This window comes from Plutella xylostella, chromosome 14 (assembly GCF_932276165.1).
Source record: "Plutella xylostella chromosome 14, ilPluXylo3.1, whole genome shotgun sequence".
Taxonomy (NCBI): Eukaryota; Metazoa; Arthropoda; class Insecta; order Lepidoptera; family Plutellidae; genus Plutella; species Plutella xylostella.
In genome coordinates this window covers 1,352,373-1,365,011 of record NC_063994.1, presented here as the reverse complement: position 1 = coordinate 1,365,011, position 12,639 = coordinate 1,352,373, and the positions used below count along the sequence as shown (strand labels likewise).

The 12,639-nt window shown below is 34.2% G+C and overlaps 1 protein-coding gene across 2 annotated transcripts in view; it reads right to left on the bottom strand.

Moving 5' to 3' along the window:
- The window catches only part of LOC105386672 (alpha-N-acetylgalactosaminidase), a 54,728-nt gene that overhangs the window by 31,003 nt on the left and 11,086 nt on the right, over nucleotides 1–12,639 (bottom strand). For both annotated transcript variants that reach the window (XM_048625405.1, XM_048625406.1), the window contains exon 2: nucleotides 80–440. In XM_048625405.1, coding sequence (XP_048481362.1) covers nucleotides 80–237 — 158 coding nt within the window. In that variant the 5' untranslated portion in view covers nucleotides 238–440. The remainder of the gene's footprint in view (nucleotides 1–79; nucleotides 441–12,639) is intronic.

Genomic DNA, 12,639 nt, shown 5'->3' with positions numbered 1-12,639 from the left:
AAGCGCGCGGGTACAGCTAGTTTCTAAATAAATGATAATGATAACAAATAAGTAACTTAGTGGTCAGAAAGACACTAACCTTATACAGTTCTCAGGGTCATTCTTGCAATCCGTATTGCACCGAAACCGCTCCCACGCTAGCCACCCCATCGGCGGGGTTAACGCCAGCCCATTGTCCAACCCCCACACACCGCCCACCAACACTGTCCACAACACACACACACTCAACGACACCATGACTGTAAAACAACTAGTTATTTGTTAACAAAGTGTTGTAGCTATCCGCATATTTTGATTAAAGTTATTTTGTTTGATAGGTTATTTTATTGGACGGTGAAGCGACGACGCGTCAAGCAAGCCCGAGTGACATTGCGCGTTTGAGGTTGAGAGAAGAGGTTTTGGTGTCTCGTTTTGTTAGTCTGTGCTGCTGATGTTGTTATCTGAAACAAAGAAGAGGATTTTTTATTTATTTGTACTTAGGTACAGGAAAAATATAGTTTGGGTAATCTTGGAATATGGTTATAAAGTATAAAGTAAGGTAAAACCCGCTACAATGCCACAAACTTATCTGTTCCGGTGAGAGCTCACGTAAATGTCTAATATTTCTTTATTCTTTAAGATGTTAAGTTTCCCGTAATGGTAATTTACCTTTGCGGTTTTAATAAACCCATCTAATCTATATCAATGTATAAGTTATTAGTAAATAATGAGATATGGACCAATTTAGCTAACTGTCACCGGAACAGATAAGTTTGTCGCACTATACACGGGGTATTGATAGTATTATATTAAAGGTTACGAACGAAAATTTGACGGTATCACGGTACTTTGTTTACCTTACCCCTTTAAACTGTACTCAAGATCTATGGGCCGGTCAATCCATGATATTAATTAAGAAAAGGTAGCTATATTATTTACCATATACTATCCTTTAATGATCAAAGGTGAATAAGATAATTAACTTGCAACCTTTTATTTAACAGTTAGTAAGACATGACCGCGTGCCCATTTCTTTTACTCTCGCCGGCTCTAAATAAAACAAGTTTTTTGCATTTCTAGTATATTTTAACATTATTAAATTTAGATAAGTCAGATGGTGTCTAAAGTAAGTAAGTACAGTAGAAAATATAAAATATATTTTAGTCTGTTTACTCTGTTTTGAAGAGTAACAGCAAAAGATTTAAGTACATTGGACTTAAGTTTTAAAGTCTCATTTAATGATTAATGATACCTACAGTCGTACACGACTAATTAGTCTGTTATGTAGATTTATTACTTAATAATATTAGAAACACTATCTGGATATCGAGCCAAAAATACCCAGCACCAATAAAAAAATATTTTTGAATGATACCAAATTTAATTTGTAAGTACTTAATTATGTAAAATGCTTCCTTCTTTTCCTTTAGTGTAATAAATTAGATAGAAAAATTCCGAATGCAATAAAACAAAGACTGAAATGTATAAGGAGGACTAAATTTACTTCGTAAGGAGTTATGGATGGAACAGTGGAAAAGGCCTGTACAACACGATTAATTTCACGATTCCCACCGGCTTCCCTAGTGGATTGACTGATTGAATATACTTACAGGATGTTGCAAAAAGGTTATACTAAGCCGCAAGGGTTTTTCGCGAATTTAAAAAACTCGTAGAGCAAAAGTTGTTCTTAATGGTCCCCTGAGTTACCCTTCTCGGGTCAGTATACCCTTTTTGCAACACCCTGTAGGATATAATAACATATGATTTTATTGGTCACCACAATGCGAAAAAGAGGGAAGTAGTAAAATTGCATTTCGAATCACAATGATAAACTCCAGATGCCACATAAGATTATTATTTTATCACTTCTAGGGTCAACTGGACATTAGATTAATCATAATGTTTATTATTTTACACTAGTTATACAGGGTGAAATTTGATCAGTGCTTTCCCCAGTTGGTAAGTACGTGAATTTACCTAAGTCTAAAAAACTGTGTTTGGTATGTAAAAATAAAATCTACTATTACTCAATTAGAACCTAAGCTTTTTCATTCAGAGTAAGTACCTATGTTCCATATTGAAAGTAGCTGGTATCATCATCATCACGCCCCATTACGTCCCCACTGCTGGGGCACGGGTCTCCTTCCAATGAAGGAAGGGTTTAGGCCTAGTCCACTACGCTGGCCCAGTGCGGGTTGGTGGACCCCACCACAAGCAAGCTTATGCTGAGAGCTCGAGAGGTGTCGGGTAAGTGGGCAACCCGACTGTCAGATGTTTTCAAGCCGCCCGAAGGCCTCTGACTAGGCTTAACGACTGCTGCCGAAGCAGCAACCGGGACCCACAGCTTAACGTGCCGTCCGAAGCACGGAAGCGTCCAGAAAAGAACCACTTGAAATCGGTCACCCATCCAATGGCTGACCGTGCCAGTTGTTGCTTAACTCAGTGATCAGTTATGATCACTGAGGCCCTCTCGACTACGGACGCTTCAGGGAATATCACTGATAAACTGCCACCCTGTATACTCGTGTTTGCATAAATATCGTTAGTGTAAGCGTAATTGAATGTTATAGAGCGATGTCTGTTGCAGAATCATTTTATAACTTTATTACATAGGAACTTGTTGAGTACATAATGTTGTGTTACTATGTACATAACCGAGTCTGGTTTCAGAAGACGATAGGTATACTAAAGTATTTCATATCTTGAAAAGTTTTTAGATTATACTTATTATTATCATCATTATGCAGGGTAGGCAAAGGTGCATTGCTGCACCCATTTCTGTTTAGATCGAAGTTAGATAAGTTTTACTTTATTAATTGATGTGTATAATCATTTTCTAGTACGAATATTAACTTACTACAATTTGTAACGTAAACATAATAATATTTACATGCATGTACGTTTTACGTATCTCTCCTACTGTAACAAAACTTACACATTATGTACAACTAGGTCCTATAAAAGTTTTACATAAAAGATCATAAGTAACCTACAAAATAATAATGAGTTTTTTGACGAAATAAATCTTTCAAAGTCGTAACAAAAAGCGATTGTGTCCATATTTGCAATGTCCTTGTCAGTCCAAACTATTAGAACAATAGGAACAAGAGTGATAGACGAACTATGTATTGTGTATGTACATAATGGTATCTACAAATACCATGGGAACTACATGTAAGATATAAGTAATTAGTGTAGGTACTTCAATATTAGGTACATATATCTTAATGTTAAAAGTAGTATAATAAAAAGAGTGTCGACAGCTGTGATATATTATGTTGATTATACCTATACATAATATGTAGGTATATGAAGTATATAATTTTTTTACCTTCTGGTGCCTGGGAACTCTTGAGTGAGTCGGACGAATGGTAAATAGGGGTAAATACATAATTATGTAGAACCTATTCACCCCATATTAAGGATGGTCTTTTTACACTGTAAGGTGTCATAAGAAGTATGACCCTTATTAACCGACAAAGCAAAAAGAAGGGTTATTTATATGTTTTATTCATCACGTGCAAGATCAGTGTCAATGTTATCAGATGATATTATGTCTATTAAGATACAGGGTGATTACAAAACAATGCGTTTTTATGGTAATTACCTAGGTCTTGGGTGGGTCATAGGTTCTTAATGATACATGCAGAACATCTGCAAATTAGATAACCTAGGCGGAATGGAGTCAAGGTGTTTGTAATATGAATAATTGTTAAGTAGCTATGAGCTGATACAATTTTTCGTATCATTATTGACTATTGAATGTTGATTGTGTATCTGCCTACCTATGTATGAAGAGGCAAAAAATCAAGTAGAACAATTATCCATACAAACTTATAATAACAATAATATGAGGGGACATCTCACACACGGCCTTCCGACCCCAAGCTAGGCAGAACCTGTGTTATGGGTGTCGGACAGCTGATATATCTACACAAATACATAGATAGATACATTTTAAAGACCCGAGTACAAATATCTGTCTTTAAACAAATATCTGCCCCAGCCGGGAATCGAATCCGGGACCTTCGGCATAGCAGTCAGGGTCACTAACCACTACACCATTCAGGCGCCTATAACATTAGTAGTACACACACAAACACACACACTTATAAACTCTAATGAACCCGATAGGTTAGAGGTGGTTGGAAATTATACTTTCTCCTGAATAAATAAGTCACTACTATATACTTATATACCTACACTTATGTGCAAAGAAACAGTTCCACTTACAAAATGCAAACACCAAATGGCCCCAATCTTTTAAAACATCTAATGGAAAATTTTATCAAAATCTTTACGTATTTAGTAAGTAATATTATGATGTCCAAGTACTTAAATATTGCAGAAGACGTCATAAAGTTAGTTTTTTTCGTTTAGGAGTCATTTGATGATTTTCTCAATGGAACTTTTTTATTGCCCGTCAGTGTAATGCTATGTGTATGTTGCGAAATGCATCATACATGCAACACTGCATCTGCGTCAAAACCATAACAGGCAACTACTACTACTTATTTGTTGGGCGAAGCTTGTTTGACGAAATACGAAGTTTTAGAGATCATAATAATTTGGGGGGGACATCTCACACACGGCCATCCAACCCCAAGTATGGCAAAGCTTGTAATATGGGTATCGGACAGATCGCAAGTCTACATACTCGTACACAGTCATGGTAGACAAAAATTAATACAATTTTCTTCTAACACAAGATTACTCGTGAAAACTGTTGGCGTTTTACAGGAAAAAAACCTATCACGCTATTAGTTTTATAATTTATCACCAGTTATCTGAATTGTCACGTTATAATGATGATGATAGACAACTAAGTGGTTTAGTAAAAGTAGGTAATACAGTTCAGTATTAGCAGTAAGTTTGTGTATAAAGTGGTTAATAGATATTTCACTCGAAATAGAATATAATAAGTATGCTTAAGTTAAAAGCCAAATAAAACAGTATCAATGTTTATATATGAAACACAACACAATGTTATGCAAATTTGCGATGCATACAGTAGCTTAATTATTGCAATGAGTGAACATTGCAAACATAATTAATAATTACTCCCATTTTTAATTGACGTTTTCAGGCTGTGATTACCAGTAATTGTACGGCAATTTGAACTGTTGCATCCAATTTAACGCGTAATGATATGCATGAAGGTACCTGATTGAGGCTATTTGGACTGCCTACTTACAAGCTGTTCATTGTATCAACCACTAGCTGTTCCCGCAAGCTTCCCTTCTCCTTAAAAAGCTTTCCCGTGGGAATTCCGCTATAAAAAATAGCCTATGTGTTAATCCAGGGTGTCAGCTAACTCCAAATTAAACGGTATCTCCATTTAAAATTAATGACATATGTGTCAAAAGTCAGCCACTACTCCCTGGTTATGCTCTAACCGACTATGGAGAAATTTGCACTGAGTATAATAAAGTCACTTTATTTAACAATGCTTTTAAATATAAATTTACTTTCATAAACACAGCAAACATTGTAAGATTTATCTCCAGTACAAGTAGTTTATGGTATTCATTTCGTGCTTACACCCATCTGTAACACCTCACAGACAGTCGCTATGTCGAGATCTTTTATCACGTGTACTATTGTTCCAACAGAGGTATTTGTACCCAGATGAATAATAGGTAAATTACATCTTACCAAGAAACGCACGCCACATTTTAATTGCAATTAATTGTGTATCTGTGCCCGTTTGTGCCTAATGTGTGACTTCTTTGTTTTATTATCATGCTTTACTTTGATAAGTATTTAACTGTAGCAACTTTCTCAGTGAAGAAGTGTTTGGAATTCGTAATTCAGCAAACTGGGCTGTGGAAATGATCTATGGCTCTTTGGTTACGGTCAAATAAACTGAGTCTTTCTTCAGTTCAAAAATTCAACCGTAGGCTTTCGATTGAAAGTTAAAAGTGGTTTTTGTAATTGCTCGCACAGCAGGTTTGCTTTTTGTTGGTAATCGGTGTTTAATGATAAATCTTTCAAATATATTACAATAAAAGGAAAAAAAAAGTTTTTACATTTACAGACACATACTTATACATGTTTTCTAACGACATACTTCGTAAATTTTTTTTTGTTGGTAGTTAACTAAATTTGTCGTCAAGTTAATTAAACAACCTTTAGCTTTCAAGACAATAACTTTTAATAAAAAATCTGTTATGACATTTCAGTGGCAAAGTGGTTTCTTTTGCAAAATGGTATCAAGTCAGTATCGGTACTTAACTAAGGTACATATAGAAAGTGCAAGTTGGAAGTTAAACCAGTTTTCTGACCGACATTCGCTTTATACATAACATGAAGAGAATGACCGGTGATTGTGGTAGGTTACTTTACTTGTATTATCATTTGCGGTATTGAAATAACATAACCGAAGTTGAAAAAATAAGCAATATACTAACCCCCTTATTCATAGAAAAGTTACAATACGTTTTAACTAATAAACTGTTTTGTCCCTCTCCGACAAAGAACAATTTGTTCTTTGACAGAGAGGGACAAAACAGTTTATTAGTTAAAACGTTTTGTAACTTCTCTATGAATAAGGGGGTTAGTACTTAACTTTATTTTAGTTTACTTAAATGAAACTTATTGATCACGATCACGACACTTCGCCAACAACAACAACAAACTGCATGTACTTTTAACGGCTCATCTTGCTATTACTTACATAAAAGTAACGTTAAGTTCCCATTAATACATTATAAGTAGAGAAAGGATGATTAATATTTTAATTTGCGTGATTAAATTTCTTGGTTTATAATAATTATTTTATTGTACATGTTCTCGAAAAGTTCATTATTAGGTATTTTTTCAGAAAGTTGACATTTTACACACTTTTTATCATTATGTTAACGCTAATGATTTTGTTTAAAATTCGACGCCATTATTTATTTCTGTGAATATCATTTTCTACTGGAAAAACGTAGGTATAGACGTTAAGTTTTGTGCCTTCAAAATCGACATCTTTGATTGCTTAAGGAAAGGAGCTTCCCCAAAATACATATTTGTAATATTTGTACAATAAAGAGTTATTAACATACAATTATTTACATAATTTATATAATTTACAATTACAAACTAAACTACCTATAAAGAGTTAAATAATAATAATAATTTTAAGCTAAAGTAAAGCACACAGTAGCCAAACTACCAACACTGCTACAGTCCGGTTTCATTACATAAATATTACATAAAAAGCGTTCGCAGCAGTCGGCTGGACTATTTTATACATTATGTACGAGTATATAATGTATATGTGTGTCACGGGAAGTCACGTGTTACCACTACCAGTAATTACTTGCAAGCTGGTTTCGTTTCTGTTACTACTTGTGTATACATGAGTTTTGGTTATAACTACTTATAACTACTTTTGTATTATAAGTAGGTAGTATTATATGTATTTTATTTTACTACATTATGTAAAGAACACCACCATGGGGTAGATGAAAGGAGCTTCCCCAAGATATATCAACTGTAGGTTTAAACTTAATCTCTCTTAAACTGCATTATAGACAACAGATGCAGAAGTGTTCGTAACATGAGAAGTTTTACTTAAACCTTAGCTACTTTAAAGCTTAATCAAGCTTCGGTTTTCGATCAAATCAAATCAAATTAAACTCATTTATTTGTTAACATAGGTACAATTAAAATGCTGTTGGGTGTTTATGCGTTTAAGTTGTTCTATGTTATGCCTAAGTAATTGGCGTACAAAATTTTATGTTGGTGGTAGCATGCATGCATTACGTTAAAACTATTTATTATACAAAATATGTCAGAAACATTCAGCTTACATTCTATAAATATATTTTTTAAATTAGTTACAATGTCAATGAGCATAAATTAATTTAAATTACGGAAATTGTCATCAATGAGGTCATAATAATTGGTACACACTTAATAATAATATTACAGTTTGTCATAAAAAAACTCATTTAAAGAATGACACATACGCTCTTTACAAACTTAGTAAAATTGTCGACAACAGCATTCTTGTCGACAATTTTACTAAGTCTGTAAAGAGCGTAGGATGATTTACTCAATCTTTTACAAATAGTATCAGCTTGTTCATTCCATGTCAGTTTGTTGTCTATTCGACTCGAATTTGAAAGTTTTAAAATATACAATGCATCAAACTTATATTGTTTTATATTATATTCCACTGTGCTACTGCAGCTCTGGTATTTGGCATTGACACGCTTAGAAGAAGAACCATAAAAGCACTCGAAAACATGATAGGCCGTGTAAACCATATAATGACTCGTTTATAAAAATTAGGGTCCATAAATTCATCATCATTACGAGAAATTAAAACATTGAAGTGTCTTTGCAAGTATAATTACTATGCGGTACATAGAATAGCTGATATTTCGACATTCATAAATGATTTATGTTTCAATTGCGATGTTCTTTTATTTCAGATCTGCCTTCATTAGAGCACGCAATGTGACATATACTAATGTTAAATATACTATGTACTTACTTATAAGTAGTAATACATGTTATACTTAGATTAACAATATTCGAAAAAGATGGTGGGTCACCTCTAGATTTAGATAATGTGAACCCACCAACCCGCAGTGGACCAGCGTGGTGGGAAATGGTCCAAGCTTAGGAAGGCAGTTTAGACCTAGGGGATATGCACAAAGGTTCCACCCGAGAGAGCCAGGTGCAGGTACTTACACCACCACAGAGAATAGAATAGAATGGTGAGTATGATGGTGTGTCACATACAAAAACAAAGTAAAAAACAGTCCGCCTTTGGTTTATTGTCAAATCGTTTTAAGTTCAACCTAATGACAACAGTGAATCATTCACTGTTCCAATAAATAAAGTCTACTAATCTTCAAACCGAACAAATTCAAAATAAGATATATAATTAGGTATGTATACTGTATATTATTGAATCGTATTTATAACTATAAACTTTTCTTTTTTCAACATGTTGTAGGTACCATTTGTAAGAACGTGAAAAAAATATAAGAAAGAGCTCAGTGGTAGAAACGATGTTGTTTTAAGACATATTTTTTTCCACTCCATCTATTTCGTTCGTTCGTATTAAGATAACGTTGCATGTAAATGATCTGACAACTGTCAAAGTATCATCTATTCCATTTCGTCATGGCTGATTGCATAAAAATGGCGAGATAAGTATCTGGACACCTATTTCTGTATTTAAATACAAAGGCTGAATAACGTAATTCCTTTGTCTCATGTGTTGCATTAAAAAAAAAAATACTGCACATACTTAGATTGTAAAAGATTGTATCTTGGCAGTGCGACAGGGAATTTTGTAAGAAATAATTGTTCCAGTTATAAAGATACATTAATAAGTGTAATCATTTACTTATTGTGAGTTACTAGCTTGGCTTCCTGGGAAGAGTATGAATCTTTTATACATAAAAAATTACAATCATTTAAACTACTTATCTACCTAAATGTTGGTCCTATATTTATCAGCATTTTAAGAAATATTTTATTTAGGTATATTTAGATACACATTTTGTTTATATATATATGTCTGGTTCTGGACTGGCATCTGGTTTAATCTCCTGTTTGATTGAACTGCTAGCCCGTTCATTGGATGACGCTATTCAGTTGTATGACTAAAGGACAACTCGTCAAGTCGTTGATTGTAACGTTCGACGTCTTGACTGAACGTCATTCAGCGAAGTCGTTGAATGGGATATAGTATAGCAACTTTGTAATGTTTGGTTAGGGTGAACATGACCAGACAAGAGTCAACAAAAATACTATGTTACAAAGCTCTTATCTCATAAATTAACTAAACAATAACAATAAACGTACCTTCATATTGTTGTTCATAATTATCCAGTTTCGCCACATTTTTTTTTTTTTAAACTATCCGCCCGCGTCGTAATAATAGGTAAATCCATGTTGTCACACTATTTTGACACAAATAACGTACTTTAAGGGCCTGTTCCACAATGTCTGGTTAGTGGCTACCTGTCGGATAAAATACATGCTGTCACTCTCTGTCATTATTTTTTAGACAGTGACAGTAGGTATGTATTTTATCCGACAGGTAACCACTAACCAGACATTGTGGAACAGGCCCTAAAGCTAATTTATTTGCAAATAACTAACAATATAGGTGCTTTGTGTGTCAGCTGTTAGCTGTTAGACGCCATATTTGTTTTATTCACCACCTGACTGATTTTAAGTCAGCTAACTAGTTGGACGTTTTTTGACGCTTGTACAATCAACGTTCGGCCTAGTCATACAACTGAATAGCGCCATACAATGAACGGGCTAGTGGTTCAATCAAAAAGGAGATTCAACCAGATGCCTGCGACATATATATTCTATTCGTTATTTATAAACTAAACTACTACAGTACAACTAAAGTAACCAGTTTCCAAGGTTTCAGGTTTAAAAATAGTCACAAAAATCCAACCCACCTCAAGATTAGATAATCTTAATAATACTAATTACAGTATAAATATCAGATGGCTATTCTGTATATGTAAAGAAAGACCAACAATGCACTCGCGCTATTCTGCAATTACAGATGGCATCTCACAACGAAATAGCGGCGTTTATTTCCAGCAGTGGGCAATTCTCAACGAGATCTGTTAATTCGTTGTAAACGCAACATTATCGACTCACATCGCACGGCGATGAAATCGAAAGTGGAGAAAACAAAGATGTGACGTAACTGCTCTATTCTACTTATTTGAATCGGGGCGGGCCTTTCTACTAATTTGCTTTTTTTTTATAAAACCCACACAGCTCTATAAATTTAGGTAGAATTTCACCAAACGCTAAACGTATATTTAGTAGCCTGTCAAACTTCTAGCTGTCAGTTAGTACAAAATGTATTTAAAATTTGACTTAAATACAATTTTAAATAAATTTTGCGTTTGGTAAAAGTGGCCCTTAGTCAGATCCATACGTCACTTAGCTTACGTAAGACGTAACTTACGTCAGATTTGACAAGCGAGCTGCTTAAGGATTGTTAATTGCTAATCTTGCTTGCTTTCGCTCAGTGTCAAATATCAATCCCTACCCTAGCTCTAGTGTTTGTCACCTACTCGCTTAGAAGAAGTACTTCCAACAGTCCTTAATTTATTTAATTTATTTGTATGGCTGGTTAAATGACTAGTATGCGGAATAGTCCCCGGTCAATGGCCAACGATCTTCGGAGCATTCGCACGATACCAACCGACCAACTTAAAGTAATTGTTCCGAAGTAATTCTTATTGCTATCAGGATAAGACGTTATTTTTAAACGCTTAATGGATTGAGCAGTTTGTCGAACTAAACTTAAATTGACGGGGAAAAGTTTCTGGGTTTAATTACCTTTCAAAAGTTTATTTTTAGTTCACTAGTAAATTATAAAATAATAATAATAGCGTAGGCTTGATACAATACGTATAGTGTGCAAAACAAGAACACAACAATACAAAAAAAAAAGTATGAAACGCATTCTGAACGTACTTATGTAGAACAAAAGTTGTCTTTCGGCTTAGTATACTTACCACTTTTGCAGCACCATATAGGTAATTTTTTTATTATATTAATATACCTTACCTAAGCATGTATTCTACGATCATTATGTAGTGTATGTACGTACATAATTATGTATGTATACTCACATAGTTACTACGTTAAATTCGCAAGCACTATTGCAAAATGTGGGCCAGTTTTCTTCGCAAAGGTCGAATATAAAAAATACAAATATTCAACCTACTTGCTTAACAGTGCAGCATCAACTTTATAATAACATATTTAGCGTATTACGTTGTTTAGTTTAACTCTTTACGAATAATTTTATTAAATCTACTTTGTATCTACATAAAAAATGTTATGATCATACATACATAATTATGCACTCATACTCATGACTGTAATCCCCGAAGGGGTAGTCAGAGGTGGCTCACAAGCCAGCCACCCACTCTTCGCAGTACATTTGTACTCACGTGATAGGTTGCGAACCATATCGCCGTTTTTCGAATATGTACAATGCACTTAGGATACGCATCTAGAATCTAGATGTGCAGGTTTCCTCACGATGTTTTCCACCACCGTAAGAGCACGTGGAATTATTGTACTTAAACTTCTTAATTGAAAACACAATTGAAAGTATTCATTGGTACAGGCCAGGATTTGAACCCACGGCCTCTCGATTGAGAGGACGTGGCCTTATCCATTACGCCACCACCGCTCGCTCTTATGACCAAGCAAGTTAAATGTTATTTTGTGGTCAGTACAGAATCAATAATACTGATTAGTTGTGAAATAAAAAAAAAAGAATAATTACAGATACATTTTATAAGTAAGCGTTTTTTTTATTCGGTTCCAATTTTTTTTTAAGTATCGTTGATTTTTTAGCAGTGGATGGTTTTTGGCTGACGATGATGAATTTAGGTTTTCTGAAAAGCTACTCATCAGCATATTGTTGTGTTATCGGAATGAAATGCTAATTAAACAAAAACTGCACCCACTGTGTAAACTCTCTGAACAATTATTCATCATGGGTTGCGAAACCCACTCTACAGGGTGTTATAAAAATATACACGCGCGAGCAATGAAAAAGTTCCAGTTACTTAAATTTTTTAAAAGTAGTAATTAAATAACTTTTATAGTTGGTAATATTCCGATGCGCTGTTAAATGTACTTCAATATTGGAAA